Source organism: Chionomys nivalis, chromosome 4, assembly GCF_950005125.1.
Source record: "Chionomys nivalis chromosome 4, mChiNiv1.1, whole genome shotgun sequence".
In the NCBI taxonomy this organism is placed as follows: Eukaryota; Metazoa; Chordata; class Mammalia; order Rodentia; family Cricetidae; genus Chionomys; species Chionomys nivalis.
Window position 1 is genome coordinate 54,268,158 of NC_080089.1, and position 17,004 is coordinate 54,285,161.

The 17,004-nt window shown below is 52.1% G+C and overlaps 1 protein-coding gene across 3 annotated transcripts in view; it reads left to right on the forward strand.

The window, feature by feature from the left end:
* The window catches only part of Tmem266 (transmembrane protein 266), a 108,674-nt gene extending 96,474 nt beyond the window's left edge, over positions 1-12,200 (forward strand). For all 3 annotated transcript variants that reach the window (XM_057766206.1, XM_057766207.1, XM_057766208.1), the window contains exons 9-11: positions 3,362-3,551; positions 10,070-10,132; positions 10,978-12,200. In XM_057766206.1, coding sequence (XP_057622189.1) covers positions 3,362-3,551; positions 10,070-10,132; positions 10,978-11,570 — 846 coding nt within the window. In that variant the 3' untranslated portion in view covers positions 11,571-12,200. The remainder of the gene's footprint in view (positions 1-3,361; positions 3,552-10,069; positions 10,133-10,977) is intronic.
* Positions 12,201-17,004: the final 4,804 nt, after the last annotated feature.

Sequence of the window (17,004 nt, forward strand, 5' to 3'; positions counted from 1 at the left end):
GCTGGGGTTAGGGGTCCATGTTAGACCCAGGTTTGGGCTAAAAGCATAGCGAGGACTCACCATCATGTGTGACCAAGTTCAGGGTTTTGTGTACAGCCAGTGATGAAGATTGCTATTGCTGAGACTACACCGGGTGTGTAACAAGGATCAGAGCTCAGTTTATGTGGCACAGTCTTTGTCTCTACTTTGGGCTGTAGCTAGAGTTAGCTCAGTCTGAAACCACAGGACTGAAGAAACTAATTTTACTTCATGTATTCAGCAGCACACGAGTGTCTCCTGTGCATACATACCAGCACAGACAAGGTCCGAGTTTGTGCTTTTGCATGTTCTAGGGGGTGTAGGTTATCCCGGCGTTGGTGGTCACGGCTCTTACTAGACTGGAAGAACCGATCTTGCCGGTTTCTCTGTTTCCCATGACACTGTACTAATAGCTTAAACTCAAGCATGATAGGCATTGTCGTGCAGTTCAGAAGGGGCATACACTGGGAATTAAGCAGATTTTTGCTTTGGTTAGTTGGTTTTTTTTAATGTTTGTTTTGTTTTGTTTGTTTATTTTTGCATGCAAAGTAGCAAGTTTCTTCGTGGTATTTTTGTCCCTATTAAGGTTTTATTTCTTTTCTATCAGCACACCACTGGGGGTGGGCGGTATGAAAGATAAGCTAATGGATGTTGTAACCACACATTTGCATCTGGTTGCCTCTCAGATGCCACAAGATGAGGGTTGAAGGGAGCAGCCAAGTGTGTAGAGCCTAGGAAACAGTCTTGTAGGGTGGGTCAAAGAGGATACAGACTTCAAGGGCTTTAGGCAAAGTGGAGAAAATAGTGTCTGGCATGGCCACAGAGGAAGAAAACGGAGCCAGCTGTGCCCTCAGAATCGTAGAGATTCTGGGAGGAAGGGGGCATAGCGTGAAATGAATATCAGGGCAATGGGACTGGGTAAAAGTCTATTCAGAAATTTAAAATATTCCAAGGCTTGTCTGACCAGAAGGCCAGACTCCTCCCTCAAAGAGGCCATCATGGGTTTGCTCTCTGGAGAAATGAAACCAGAGGCTCAGCACAGAGGCTTCGGATGGGGCAGGTGCCTGGGGAGAGAGACACAAGGCTGAAACAAGAGTTCAGAGAAAGCTCCCCTTCCTGGCGATGTCCTAGCATCCTGCCCTGCTCCCAATGCAGAAGCACCCACCCAGAGGCCCATCAATGACAGATTAACAAACTCTCTGGAAACATGAGTGGTCCCAGACACAAGCGTGCAGATACTAACCCTGGGAGCTGTCCCACGCCGGGTCACTGCTAGGCCATTCCGGTGGCAGTAAATGCTTTCAGCTGTGCTCATGGTTTACCTTCATGAAAATAAATGAATTGGGGGCTGGAGAGATGGCTCAGCAGTTAAGAACATTGGCTGCTCTTCCAGAGGACCCAGGATCAATTCCAAGCACCCACATGGCAGCTCACAACCATCTGTAACCCCAGCTCCAGGAGTTCTGACACCTTCACACAGACACATATGCAGGCAAAACACCAATGCACATAAAATTAAAAAAAATGCACAATAAATCAAAACCGAAAATAGGCCTATGGGTATGGCACAGTTGAGAGAGCGCTTGTCTAGTGTGCGGGAGTCTTCGGGTTCCAGTCCCAGAGCTGCATGGAACCAGGCACGGTAGCATCCTAGCACCCAAAAGGCATGGGCCAAACATCAGAAATTTAAGGAGAGTCTGAAGCTAGAGGAGACTGTGTAAGGCTCTAAGAAAGAAAGGGAGAGAGAGAGGGAGAGAGGGAGGGAGGGAGGGAGGGAGGGAGGGAGACAAAAGTATCTCAGTGCAGTAGTGTGATACAGAGAATTCAAAGAGGCCCATGTGACTAAGGGTCTAGTAGGCTGCTGCAGGTGAGAGACCAGGATAAGGCCCTCAGAGTGGCAATCAACCATGTGATCCGGGACAGAGGGAACAGTTGGGAAAGTGCCTTGTGCCTTTACAGAACAGCCAGAGACTTGAGGAAGCAAGTTGGCAGGGTGGGCAGACCCAGGCTGCTGTGTGGAGGCTTTCTGAGCCAAGGGCAGGGAGTTTGGACTTTCTCCCAAGTGAGGTGGTAAACCACTAAGACTTACCAACAGGGTGTCGTGATCTGATTTAGGTTTGCCAGAGCCCATGTGTGAATATGCATCTGTCAGTCAATGGGCAGCAGTAGACCTGGAGACAAGTGAGCGGCATAGGAAAGCCGCTGAAGATGGAGCTGGACTAGGGAGTGGGTGGGATGCCCAGAGGACAGTTTGGGCTGTAGCTAACGTGGAATAAAAACAACTGAGGGGCAGATCTGTGGAGACAGTGAAGTGCTGTTCTGACCTAGTGAACTGGGCAAGTCTCACATTCTAGTAAGGGGTCTGGGCTGTTTGGGGGCTCCCCACAGGAACAAATAGTTAACAGACACAGCATTGGCACCCTGCTAGGTTAGATGGGATACAATGTGCACTTTGAACACTAGGTGGCAGTGAATACTCATTACTGTTTAGCCCACACAGACCCTTCATTGTCCTACACGCAGATATCAGATTTCCCCTATAAGATTTGGAGCGAGGACACCTATCTCAGTGGCAAACGCCAGACATTTAGAAGCCTTTCTAAGAAGCGTTCTAACGATGATGATAGCGATGGTGTTACCGCTGAGATTTTTATTTCTTACCATGTCTTCAGAAAGGGACATAAAACTCAGAGATATAAAATTGCATCTACAAATCAAGAAACTGAGGCCAGAGAAAGTGAAGGGCCTTCCCAAGGTCACATGTCTCGGCACTATCTAGCGGAGAGCCATCTCCCACAACTCGTGGGAGAGGGAAATGGATATTACTAGAAGACAAATAAGCTGGACCAGCATGTATGTGAAGCTAGCACGCTTAAGGTGTGCTAGCTTGGGGGTGAGGCGTCTTCTTCCATTCAGCACCTGTGGGAGCCGCCTGAAGAGGGCTTTCCTGTTAATAATCCTTGGAGGCACACAGGTAGCTAAAGGCGTGTTCAAATTCGATTTCCTCACTGCCGGTCCAGCGGTCCAGCGTGGTCTTCCTACAAACAACAGCTGTCTTTCTAGTCACTGCCATTTTCTTAGAGTAGGGCCTGGCCTCACAGTACCCGAGACAAGGGGTCGCACTTACTGCTTGTTAAAGGTTCTGATGTGTTTAGTGTTGGTGAGATCACACTGAGGAATGCAGCGTCCCACCTTTGGATGCTCAGCCCTTTTATCCCTACATCCTAGTGTGCCGTCCAGGTGCAAGGCTCCGAGTGAGGTTGCGACCCCCTGTCCCCACCCCCATCCTTTCCCCACCCCAACAGCGCACCCACCCTCAACCCTTCTTTCTGCCCCCTTGCAGTTTGAGATCCGGCAGCTGCGCGCGCACCTGGCCCAGCAGGACTTGGATCTGGCTGCGGAGCGGGAGGCGGCACTGCAAGCCCCACACGTACTCAGCCAGCCACGCAGCCGCTACAAAGTGGTAGAGGCCGGCACGTGGGCCGAGGAGACTGCAGCCGAGAGCATTGTGGAGGAGATGAGGCCCTCTCAAGGTGAGCCCGTGGTCCCCTGAGTCCCAAGGATTCCTCCCTCTCCTCACTCCATGGCTCTGCACACAGAAGTTGGGACACAGGATTCCAGGTAGTGGGGTGACTTCTTGCAGGTCTGTGCCTTCTCATCTGCCCTGACCTGCGGTGACACTCAGAAGCCGGTGCCCTCAGTACTACCTCCCAGAGCCCAGGAGGAGCATCTAGCCAGGATCTTGACACAAGCTAAAAATTAATCAGATCCAGGAGATCCATTCAAATGCCCATTGTAAATCAATAGTTGTTACTTTCCTGTACTTTCAAAAAACAAACAAACAAACAAAAACTGACAAAGGAAGGAAGGCTTTGTTTGTTTTGGTTTGGTTTTTTTTGGCAAATGGTTACAGAGTGCAGCCCATCGTACCTGGAAGGCTGCAGGGCTGGGTGGAGTTGGCACCTTGTAGCTCCAGTCAGGAATCAGATGAAAACTGGTACTAGCTTGCTTTCTTCGTTTCTATTCAGTCTGGTGCCCCAACTCATGGGATCGAGAATGGTCTCCCAACCTCAACTTACCTAACCTGGATCCTCTCTCACTGCTCTCTCTTGAGTTCAGAACCTCCGTTGCCCAGATGTGTGTCTCCTAAGTGGTGATTATCCTGTCAAATTAACACCAACATTAACCATCACTGTGGTAGGTGGAAGTCTGAGACCCTCATGGTGGACTGCCACCTACCACAGTCCAGAAAAGAAGTCCAAGCCGAAAACCGGAATAGCCTGTGACCTAAGCTTTGCAGATGAGGCAAATTGAGGGCTGTAACGTGAGTGGTAAAGGGGGCCAGGGACAGTACCTGGGACAGTACCCAGCCAGGTACCGCACCAATGGAGCTATTTCAAGATCCAAAGGCTATTTCTTTGTCCAGGCTTCTCTGGACCCTGATTTTTTTGTTTGTTTTTTTGTGACAGGGTTTCTCTGTGTAACAGCCCTAGCTGTCCTGGAACAGAACTAGCTCTTGTAGACCAGGCTGGCCTTGAACTCACAGAGATCCGCCTACCTCTGCCTCCAGAGCACTGGGACCCTGATTTTTAGCTGCTGTAGGGTTGTAAAGAAAATAGCCACACAGCCAGGGAGAGATGATGTTGGGCCTAGACCTTGGACTTTAGATTGCCAAAGCCAGCTTGACCCAGGAATGACTTCAACCTTCGCATCAAGGGCAGGACTAGAAAGAACTAGGGAGGCTGCACTCCCTAGTTACATAGTTTGAGGCTTTGGTGGCCTCGCCTCCAGCTCCATGGCCTTACAGGGGGTGTGAGGAATCAGTAGTGAATCTGCCCCACCAGTATACAGCAAGCTTCTAAAACCATTCATGTCACCCCCTTGCAGAATACCTTAACTGGTTCCCTGTGTTCATTCTGTAAAGTGCCCAAGTCCCTTAGAGTAGTATGGCCGTTTATTAGATGTCTCTGTCAAAATGCCACAGGCTGAGAATGCTGAGCAACAGAAATAGCCTCACAGTTTTGGAAGCTAGAAGTCTGAGGTCAGATTGTTGATAGGGTTGGTCCCTCTGAGTGCCATGATGGGAGCCCGTCTGTTCCTTCTACTTCTGTAGCTCCTGGTGGTTGTCGGCAATCTTTGGCGACACTCAGTCTCTGAGGCCTTCCTCTTTATGTGGTGCCTCCCTTTATGGCTGTGTCCAAATTCCCTATTTGTCTAGGTGTACCCTACTCTAATATCGCCTCATTTTGACTGGTTTCATTGCACTCATGTTGTTTCCAGATAAGCTCGCATCCTGGTACCAGGAATTGACACTTCACTCTAACACACTGGGGAGGGCACAGTGGTAACGGACGCTGTAGGAGACGCCTTCCATGCCAACTCCTGCACCCTGTTAGCCCTGTGGCATCCCTGGGTACCTCCCTCTCTTTTAATGCACAAGTGTGTCACTGCCACCCGCACACAATCCAGTCCTCATTTTCACAGCTGTCCCGGAGCCCTCGGTGGCACAGTCCGTGCCTCGGAAGCAGAGGGCAGGATGCAGGGGCTGTGAGAAGCCTCCGTGATTCATGGCCTGTAGTAGTCCCGAGGACTCGGGGCATCCCCCAGCTGATTCCTCTCTGATCAAGAGCCATGTGCAGGGTGGGATTTTCACGACATTAGAAATTACAGTCAGATGAGCGAAGAGCATCCTGGGCCACTCCGAAGATTAAGAAAGGGCAACATTTGTTAGTAGCTGTGACTTCCAGGCTAGCAGGGCTCAGAGGCCCTCTGCATGCACAGGAGGACACAGACAATCCAGGCGTTAACCTGCAGACACAGCAGTGAGTCACAGGAGCCTTGGGACCTGGCCAGCGTCACCTCGGCATGGCATGGCTGTCACTCCTTAAGTGGGGGAGGGCTGCTGCTGAGGGCCAGAGCTCCAGAGCCAGCTCCAGCCCAGCCTCATTCCTCTTGAGAGGGAAGAGCTTCCCGAAGTTGCCAGCAGGTCACAGTCAGACTGTGCCGACCGGCTTCTGTTTAGACTTGCTTTAGCACAAATCATTTTTAAAACCAGGGCTACAAAGTTCCAGGCTTTGGGGCCTGCCAAGTTCACAGTGCCCCTGTATAGTCATTAATACTTCTCTCCCAAATTTATTAGTCTTGAAACTCGCCCATAACTTATGAATTACAGCTCCTGGTAGGGGTGCCACGGATTTCACCATATATCACAACTTTGGCGTCCCCCTTGCGGCACCAGCGTCCAGAGAAACAGCCACAGAAGTGCCTCTGGCCAGTCTGCCCTTGGCCTTCCCTCTGCCAAGCAGCAGGGAGCAGGAAATTGAGCTGGTCCCAGGGTTTGTCTTGGAGGAGACAGGACCTGTGCTCCTGGACACAAGGAACCCTTGCTGGCCCCAAGTGTGGGGGTCTGATAAAAGTGCTGGGGACCACAGGAGCCCCAGGGCTTGCTGGATAAACCTAAGAAAGCCTGACACAGAGTAGCATTTGAAGTAGCCCGAGTGAGTTTGGAACCCAGGTCCGGCTTAAATCCCAATTCAGCCTTGAAGGTCACTTTGCCTCCCTGAGCAGGGCTATCATCTTGATCTGTACAGTTACACAGGACCTTGGGTTTCAAGTCCCTGCTATTGCCATCCTAAAAGTCGTGGTGCTTTCTGAGCTACTTGGTTCAGCAGCGTGTCTGGTCTGAGAGTCCCAGAAGCTCTTCACTGAGAAAGCATGGGGATTCAGTCGTGTGTGTGCTGCCATCAGGCCTGGCATGCAGCAGGTGCTCAGACATTAGCATCTTCTCTCAGTGAGGGCTGCTGAGTCATGGAGAAGCGGGAATATGGGAGTAGGAATCAGGACACAGCCTCTTGGGCGCTATGATGTGTGGTTCTGCACCAGGCACCGTTGCCACTCAGTAGTATGGAGCTTAGCCATCTCTTTATCACCAGGAGGCCTGGCCCAGCCACCTCACCAGCCTTTCTCCTTCTTCCTTGACCCGCAGGTCTGCGGTTCTGGTCAAGGGAGTCAATGCCACCTCTGAACTCAGAGAGGCTTTCTCGGGATTAGGCAGGTTGTGTTTGCAAAGTGCTTACTCCTAGGGATGAGCGTCTGCCTCAGAAGCATCCTGAGAGTTCAGAGCCAGCAGGGGTGCTGTGGGCCTGTGAGTACTGTCTGTGGCTGGATAACTCAGTGGGTTTTCTAGCTGTATAGCTCCCCAGCATCTTTGCAGTGGTTACCTCCTTTATAGGTGAGGAATCAGAAGCCCAGAGTGGCTGAGAGATTTGCCTGAGACCACACAGCAAGTGTCCGCCCCAGACTTTTTTCATCTGAAGCCTATGTTTGCACCTTCTCGCCCCACAACCAAGGTCTGTCAGACTCAGTTCTCAGTGAGTTGCTTCCACAGACCCTTAGGGTTCCTCAGAGCTAAATCGAACAGAACTTGAGGGAAGGGCTTGGCATGAGGTGGAACGTGAGCAGTGTCTTGTGAAGCCGGCTGTGTGGTTCAGGCGTTCCTCTGCCCCACACCCTTACCTCACACCGGTCACAAGCCTCTTGTTTGGTGTTTGAGTAGGAAGAGGGAGGACACAGGGTGACAGTGCAGAGGGCATTTCATGGTGTCCCTGTGGCCTCTTGAGAGGGAGGAGAAGGTCTGGAGGCCCTACAGATCTGTGACAGGTCATTGACCGAGGTTTTCTGTCCCCGCCCGGTCCTAAAGCCCTTAAGTCCCAAAGAACCACACAGAGGTCTACATTAGTTATAAACTGATTGGCCCATTAGCTCAGGCTTCTTATTAACTCTTGTAACATATATCAGCCCGTAATTCTTGTCTGCGTTAGTCACGTGGCTTGATACCTTTTTCGGTGAGGCAGTCACATCTTGCTATCTTGCTTCCTCTGTGGCTGGGTCACAATAGCAGACTGAAACTTCCCTCTTCCCAGAATTCTCATTGCCATGCCTCTACTTCCTGCCTGGTTGCCCCCACTTATACTTCCTGGCCAATCAGCATTTATTTAAAATATAAGTGACAGACTGTTGTCCCACAGCAACATATGTCAAACCAAAATACCAAGGGAACTGAGTGTCCTGTGGCCCCTGCTCTTAAAGGCTCTGGGTCCCCTGTATGGATGGGGACAGCCCCAGGGTCCTTTTCTAGGAGGATGGGATCCAGGAGCCTGCATGAGGCATAGAGGGCCAAGTTCAGCAATAGAGGAGACAGGGTAGGCCTCAGACTTGGAAACACCTATGCAGCACAGGTTCTCACCCTGAACAGGACCCAGTGGCCACCGCCAGCCAGGATTGGCATCCAATACATTTAGTGGATCCGCAAGGCAAAGCCTAGAGAAGAAGCCATGAAGTTCCCCCCCACCCCCAAGTCTAGAAGACTTAGGCAGAGGGGTCACGGTGCCTTGACCAGCTACACTGTTGATGGAAGTTGGGGTGCTGTTAAGGAAAGTGTGGAGGCACTTGGCAGTGGCCAGGACCTGTTGTTAGGATGGGGGACTGTTAACCAAGGTGAAGGCTGTGGGACTGGGGAGAGAAAACATGGATTCTCTTTGGACTTGTTGAGTCACAGGAGCTGGAGGTCATCCAGCTGTCCAGGGACAGATGGCCAGACCAGTCAGTGCTCAGGAGCAAGGTCTTGGCTGACAGTCACTTGACTGAGCTTATTTTTATCATGGGATGTCCTCAGCAGGCTGCTCAGCTCACTGTAGTTCCGGGCTGCCACTACCCCCCCCCCACAGGTCTGGGGCAGTAGTGAGGGTCTGGGTAGGAGTCACAGCAGTGCAGAGTGTTGCAGGGCCAGTGCTGGTCTTGCCTACAGAGGAGAGCAGGGTTTCTGTTGGGCCAGAGCTTGGTGTGAGTCAGCAAACGAAGTTGCTAAACACATTTGCAGGGTAGAGGCTGCTTCAGGGGCGTGATTATTTAGTTTTAAAAGGACCCGTATATTAAGTAATCACAGTCTGGCAGTGCAGTGGTAAGGATTACAGTCACAGTGGGGTCGCCTTTGGTTCCCAGAAGCAGGGCAGTTGCAGGTTTAGTAAAGCCTTGCACTTAGTAGGTGTGCATTTCCTGGTGAGATGGAGAGTCCCTGCTCCACAGAGGGGTGATTGCCCCCCCCCAGGCCCCTGACCCTGCTTTAACACCTGGTAGAGGGACAGGAACATTGTGGCCCTGAAGAACACAAAAGAGTTAAGGTTGCCCAGCAACGGGTTGGAGAGGTAGCAGATTCTTCCCCGCTGTTCTGCCCAGTGAGAGGCCTGGGCATCCAGGAGGCATGCGTGATTCCTCTCTGGGGCTGCAGGGTCAGACAACCATCTTTCCCTGTCAGTTTCTGGGCTATCAGGGCCATCTAGCCATGAAGGTCAGCTACATCAGTCTGTAAGAGCCTTGCTAGGGACCTTCATATAACAAGGACACTGAGGTCCAGCAAAGGATCATGACCTGATCAAGCTCTAGGTAAATGGTGGCACCAGAAAACAACACCTGATTAAGTGAGCAGCCCCTGCTGTCTGACCCCTTGGCCCTACATCCACCACGGCTTGCTGGGAACGGTCACTTCTGCTTCCCAGTGCAGTGGCAGAATAGACGGCAATTACAGCAAAGGCTATGGAAGGCCAGAGAACCTGTGTTAGCTGATGCAGGAGCAGGGCCTGGCCTCAGCCACAGAACACACCCTGACCACAGGCGTTTCAAGACCAAGAGGCCAAGGAAACTTTTAAGATCGGTTCCTCTACCACTCGGCCTCCAGATCTGAAGGTGGCCCAGCTTCAGCAGCCAACTCAGGTGTCTCAGAAGGTAGCCTCAGGTCTTGTTATTTGCAGATCTCAGCGGGCAGATAGGCCTGAGGGTGTGCAAGTCCCCGGCAGCCTCCACAGCCTTCCATGGGCATGTATCGAATGCCTTCTGTGTTGCCGGTTCCACTGACCTGCCTGTTAGTTCTGTAGTCTTCGTCATAAAGCAGTAGTGCAGCGGTCGCTCTCCCCGTTTTACAGCGGCTCAGAGAAGGCGGTTTAGCTTAAACCAGTGACGTAATCACATGCACCCTTCTCTGTCCTCTTCTCTGTAGAAGCCATGGCGAAAGACGACATGAACAGCTACATTAGCCAGTACTACAATGGGCCCAGCAGTGGTAAGTCTGGGTTGGAACTGTTTGCATGAACTATGCAGCCCCAGAACACCTGTGACCCAGCAAGCTCTAAACCCAAGGCTAGGTACAGTCTGGCCTGGCTTAGGGTAGCAGGGCCTACCATTGGCATCCTGTAGACTTTGATGGCAGAGCTCAGGGTCCAAACACCTAGAGTTCAATACTCAGCAGATTGTTAGCTGAAACTCTGATGCCCTGGAGCTGAGCCTGCAGATGCCAAGGTAGGGGCAATCAATCTCTGACCCATGACAGTTGAGTGTGGAAACCTACAGAGGGAGGGGGCTGTAACCCAGAACTCAGGTGATCTCTCATCCCAACTGGAGACATGCTCAGGTGGCCCTGAGGGAAAGCAAACTTACTCAACCTAAGTGGTTAAAGGGACAGCAGGCCTGACATGCTTTATGCTTTCTTCATACCCTTGAAATCTTAGGGGACACCTAGTGTGTTTCTTTGGGGGAAAGATTGATTTTATACCCGGATCTGTACTCCCAGACCATCCCAGCACCCAGAAGACAGCAGCCTCCACTGACTAAGCAGTGTGGGCCTCGAGGGCAGGGCACTAGCCTGCCTCTAAAGCTTCCACTGGGAAGTGTTGTCTTCCTTCTTTATGGGTAACTGGTTGAGTGTCACATGTCTGAACTTTGGGTCAACAAGGTGGACTGATAGCCATCTCCCTCAGTTCACACAGTGATAATGACCTGGGTCCTCAACGGCCTCACCATGGCTACTTCCCAAAGCCTGGCCACAATTACTGCCCAGACCCACACCAGGCTTCAGAGTCCAGCAAGGAGGGCAGAGGCAAAGTATGACCAATATTCCCTTTCTTGCAGACAGTGGGGTCCCAGAGCCAGCAGTGTGTGTAGTCACTACAGCCGCCATAGACATCCACCAGCCCAACATCTCCTCAGACCTCTTCTCGGTTGACTTGCCTCTGAAGTTCAGTGGCCACAGCACCTGCACCAGTGCCACCTCGGAGACCACTTCCCACTCAACCTGTGGGTCAGTGACCAGGGCCCACAGTGCCAGCAGCCAGACATTGGGCTCCTCCACAGACTGTAGCACCCCCCGAGAAGAGCCGTCCTCTGAGCCAGGACCTTCTCCCCTGCCGCTGCTGCCACCCCCTCAGCAGCAGGTAGCAGAGGCCACCGTCCAGGACCTGATGTCCTCCCTGTCCAAGGACCCCTGCCCATCCCATAAGACCTTGGACCCAGCACCCCTGGTCCAGCCTACCCCGGCAGGTTCAGCCCAGACCAGCCCCGAGCTGGAGCGTAGGGTGAGCCTGTTCAACCAGAAGAACCAGGAGGCTCTCCCCGCTCTTCGGATCAAGCCTGTCACCCACTTGCAGCCCACAGCTGGGCTGGAGGAGAAGTTCAGATCTTTGGAATCCAAAGAGCCCAAGTTTCATAGGGTTCCTGAGGCCTAGAGAGTCTGCAGGCTTGTTGAGTGGAAAGTGGGGAGACAGCCATCTTGAAGCTCTTTCAAGACCCCAGAGGCCACTCAGGACCACAAATGGGGCTCAGGATCCCGCCTGGCCTCCCTCAGGGTGCTGTCTGCCTCCAGGGAGGTGATGCCAGGCAGAGGCCAAATGCCTCCGACCTCAGAGTCCAGAGCTGGGGCTTCCTTTTGCCCTACTCAGGAGAGGGTGGTGCTCATGGCTGGGGTTTGGTTTTTTTGTTTGTTTGTTTTTTGTTTTTGTTTTCTTTTGTTTTTTTTAAACCATTTTTACAAAAACCAGCCTATGGCCCAGCTTCAGCAGGGTAGAGCGTGGGGGCCAGCTCAATCTATTTCGTTGCCTTCGTTCCTGATGCCCACCCCGGATTCTCGGGAACAGCACTGTGAGCTGGGGCTGCCCAGCCTCACCCCAAGCCGTCTTTCCAGGAATGCTGGGGGAGCCGACACAATCACAGAGACCACATCTGAGCCTATCTCACCCGGTATTCTCTCATTTGAGCATGGACGTTTCCAAGTCTTCACATGATGGGACCATCTCTAGGCGGGAGGGATATGGGAGGGCAGGAGCAACCATTTTATGACCCTGGCTTTAATAATAAAAACCAGCTGCACTGAGACTTCCGGGTGGTTTTTGTTTGGTTGCCAGTCCAAGGGAAGTTGTCTAGAGCGGCTCACTGGGGGTAGAGTTAGCCGGGTACCTGCTTACCCAGGCTGCTCTGTCTCCTCTCTGGCAGCCTCAAGGCCTTTACAGAGGGGACAACCCTATACCTCCCTATGTAGGCCAGTGGGCGCTTCCCCTTCCCCACCCCCTGGCAGAATGGAGCTCACAGCTGTCCTCCCCTCACTGGCAACTCCCAAGCACCCATTGGACCCAGGGTTCCATCCCTAGAGCTCTGAGTTCAACATTTTGTCCATAGTAATAGTCTTTTTTTTTTGCCAGCTGCCCAGTTACACACCAGCATGATATCACCAGCTCCCTGCCTATCCGTGGTAGTTCTCCAAGTTACCTGAGTCCAGCTCCCAACCTAGCCTTGCTCAGGTCCATGTCCCCCAAGGGGCTGGACTGCAGCGGACTCAGCCTGGCCTCTCTGGCTCTCCCTGCTCCATCACATCTTCCCAGGCTGCTCTCCTGCCCCAAATCGGTCCCAGTTTTGTGACTGTGACTATCATGTTTTCTCTTATGTGTGGGCTGGCGGCAGGGAGGTAAAGTTTGCCGGCTTAAGGGTTCCTATCCACCCCCACCCCCCAGAGGACCAGAGTGGGGGCCACAGTCACTTATGAAACAGCTCACACTCTCACATCCCTCTCCTCTTTACTCTTTATAGGTACTTGCAGTATCACTGTGCTGCCTGCCTTGGCTGCAGTGGGCCCCGCGTCTTCCAGCTCCTGGGGCCCACTGAATTAGCCCCGGTAGGGCAGCGGTCCCTCGCCTGCTCCTCTGCCTACTTCTTAGGTTATTAGACCTGAGTCCTACTTAGAGGCCCAGGGTGCAGCCTAAGCGCAGAGCCACGCTGGAAAAGGCGGATGAACCACAGAAAAGGAGGGAAATTGCTCTGCGTAGGCCAAGACCACTCTGGGTTCATGAGATAATGCGGGCACTGGAGGATTGCCAAGTTTGTTCCTAGCACCGAAAAAGAGTTGAGCAACCATGGAAGACAGAAGAGGGGCCCGCAAGGAAGGGAAAATAACAGTTTTATCCCTTAGAATTGGGAGGGGCCCTAAGGCTGGGAGTCTGCTAAATGGGCAGACTTGGGTATTTCACAGGGCCCCAGGGTCCTGGCTCTTCCTCTTACTGGTTCTATGACATTCCCCACACTTCCACACCTTCCCCAAGTCCTCCCCCACGCATGGCAGCATGTCTTCTCAGCCTTTCTCCTCTGTCTTACGAGAAGCTGCTATCTCCCAGAGCCGGTTTTCCCTTCCCTTATTTACTTACATCGCTCTAACCCTCCTACACACTCCCCTGACACTGATTGCTGCTGGGGGAGGGCCAACGGCTACTCTGGTTGCTTCCTGCTGACAGGGGGTGGAGTCTAGGAGTTGTCAATCCAAGAGAGAAGGGACTTTTATGAGGTGGACTCCTGGGGGCAGTTCAGTGGGTTTCAGCAAAATTCTGGCAGGCAGTCCATGTAGTGCCTCATCTGCAGGACCATCTGTAGGGGCAGAAGGGCTAAGGAGTGAGAGGAGGATGTTAGAGGCCACTGCAGTACAGCCCAGAGTAGGCAACAGTCTGAGGTCCCTCCTAGATGGGAGACACACACACACACACACACACAGATTTGAGGTCCTTCCTAGATGAGAAAGAGAGAGACGGGAGAAATGACTTAACCATCATTTGATTTTTAGGTTTAAACAATAGTGGGTCTAGATCTCTTGGCTGCAGGGAGGCACTGCAATGTTGCACTGAACCAAGACCATGCTGTCCTCTGTCTGGAAATAATAGTCACAGGCCTTTATTCTTTGGCTGTTTTGTTGCTCTCCTTTCTCCGTCACAGAGCCAGAGGGCCAGCCTGACACAGAAAGGGGGCTTTCGAAGCTATGCTGAGACCAGCATCCTGGAGTCATGTGTTAGGGGAACTATCGCTATGATGGAACACCACGACCAAAGTAGCCTGGGAAGGACTCAGACGTCCGCTCCACTGTTCTTCATGGAAGGAATCAGACAGGAACTCAAGCATGGCAGGGACCTGAAGGCAGGCACTGACGCAGAAGCCATGGAGGGCGCTGCCGATAGCCTTGCTTCTCCTGGCTTGCTCAGCCTGCTGGGAGCCTTTTGGGAAGACAACTCCTGGTTATGCAAGCTTCACGCCTGCGACTTGGCCTCAAGTCTGATGTCATCCAAATGAAATGAGTTCATTAGTCCTCTCAGACTCTCCAGCAAGGTTCTAGGCACGTGCTGGGCCTGCATCTAGGCCAATGTTACTCTACCCATTTTTCAACAGAAATTGACCGTTAGTATCCACCTTCCCTAGTACATGATGAGGGAATTCTACACCTACTAAGTGGTCCCCTCTGTTGCTTTTGAGTGCAGCTCTGGAAACGCGTCCTTTATTGACAAAACTGGGCAGAAACTGTGATGTGCTTAAGAAATGTGGCATACCAAACTTCTTCCAGCCAGAAACTGATCTTTGTAGCGCTCACCCGTGCTCGCAGCTGTGGAGGTGCTCCACCCTGTAGGTTACTCATTGAGTAGTTACATACCGACTGACAGTTCCTACTAAAGGCCACTGTTTTATCCTCCAGTTTATGACAGGCCTGCGTGCAGAAAAATCAGGCATTCTTTTCTTAAGAGCCATTGGTCAGAGAAATCCCTATGGGTCAGGGTACGGGGGGGGGGGGGCGGGCTCTGCTGCTGCTGAGACATCTATGACATGAAAGGAGATCTATGAGCCCCCTCTCCAGAGCATCCTCTGAAGGCTTTCCTAAGATGGGCATGGGTACCCATGTCCTCTCCTTTCTCATTAGCAATCATGAAAGGAGGGGGGGTATTCCAAATATCTGCTCTTATTGATATGACTCTTCAACATCCTATGACTTTAATGAATTCCTAATAGTATATGATCCTTCATTCAAAAATCCTTCTGGTGTAAGCGTTCCCGTTGGCCCCCTTTTCTCAGGCTTATGATCTTAAGTGAGCATGATAAGCACCCAGAATGAAAGTTTTGCCCTTAGTCTAGAGAAAAAGAATGCTCTTTTTCCTTGTCTGGTTATGTCATAGCATCATGAAAGTGAAAAAAGCGGGAGCGCCAGGGCATGATGGGGCAGAAACAGAAGCTAGCTGCACAGAGCAGAGAGAAGAATTGGAAACGCCCGGTAGGAAGCACGGGCATTAAGATCTCCAGCCTCCCACCCGAACAAGCTGGTCCTCCTTAGCCTCGAGCCGTTACCTGGGAAACTACTGGGGAGGCACAGGGTCCTAGACATACGTTTTGTTAAGTTAGTTCTCTACGTGCTGCTAAGAGCAGACAGACAAGCAAGCCCTGAGAAAGGGGAAGTAACAACTTCCCCTCTCTAGAATAGGAGAGGCCTATGGCTAAACAGGCCCTGGATCCTTTTGTCCCCGTGCTTTCCCTCCCTTTCCCCTCCCATTGCCTTCTGAGAGGAAGCAGCAGCTAGCATCTCATACATTTTGTCTACCTGTGTCTGTCCTCTAACTGAACAAGAGGGTGACAAAGGTGTTGAAAGATACCCAACTGGCATGTGATGGGAGTGTCCAGGCCTATTCTGGGGAGGCTTCTGTGAGGACAGCAGCCTCGGAGATAGGTTGGGTCACCAGTCAGCACAGTGAGGTCTCCGTTTCGGGGTCCTTTCCATATTTCAGCAACCCCAAGAAGTCAGTTGATGTTCCTATGAAATGTCCTCAGGTCAACACTAGCGGGAGGGACATCTGGCACCTGGTTAGGCGTCCGTGTTCTCCCAGTGTTCCCTGAGCACTTGGAGGTGAGGCTATTCCAATCTTCTGTATCATGATGGGCACGATGGCACTACAGGATCTGCCGTCTGCAGGACTGGAGCCTGCAGGGTCAGTAAGTCACCTACCCCACAGGACTGAAAGCAACCACTCTCCTCATCCATCTCCCACTCTGCCTGGCTCTGCTCTCCCCAGTCCTGAGCTAGTGCAGCTGATCAAGCAGATCACCAACCAGGACGTGGGCCAGATGTGCGCTGCAGATCAGCTCCATCCAGCACCTGCCTTTGCCATGAACAGAGCTCCAGCTACAAACTACGGGCCTGTGGAGAAAACCTTGACACGGGAGTTTTAAAGAACAAGAATATCACTTTTTCACGGAGTTCTTACACTGAGCTGCAAGATCATCCCACTTTCAGAAAACACAAGCAGGGAGCCAGCTCAGACCCATAGAACAAAGAGAATATTGGGTGAAGATGGAGAGCCAGCCCGCAGCACCACGTCAGGAGGTGGAGGCCTGAGAGGAGGGCAGGAAGGAGTCTAGTGTTAGATGGTGTATCAGCAGGGTAGAGCCATATGGAGGTTACAGAAAGAAATCAGTGGGGCTGGCAGGTCACTGCGCTCCTGCATGTGGCTCAAGGTGATGTTCATGCAATATGCCGCAGAAGAACTCGCGGTGAACCCTCGTGGCTGCAGTGGGGTGATTGTCCAGAGAGGGATCAGCAAGATGAAGAGTATAGGAGCTGAGAGAGAGAGAGAGAGAGCGAGCACGAGAGCCTGATGGGTCTGGGCATCCCTGCATATACAGTGCAGGGGAGGGGAACAGCAGAGAATAGAGAAGTCACACTCTGGTGTTAGGTGTCAGATCCTGGAATGCAGAGATGGCTGCCTCTGCTATTGTGAACATAAATAGGGTGCCAGATATCACTGCGGTTCTTTCTCTGAACTCCTGTCAGGAGAGAAGGCAGGCGCCAAGCCTCAGTTATACCCTCATCAC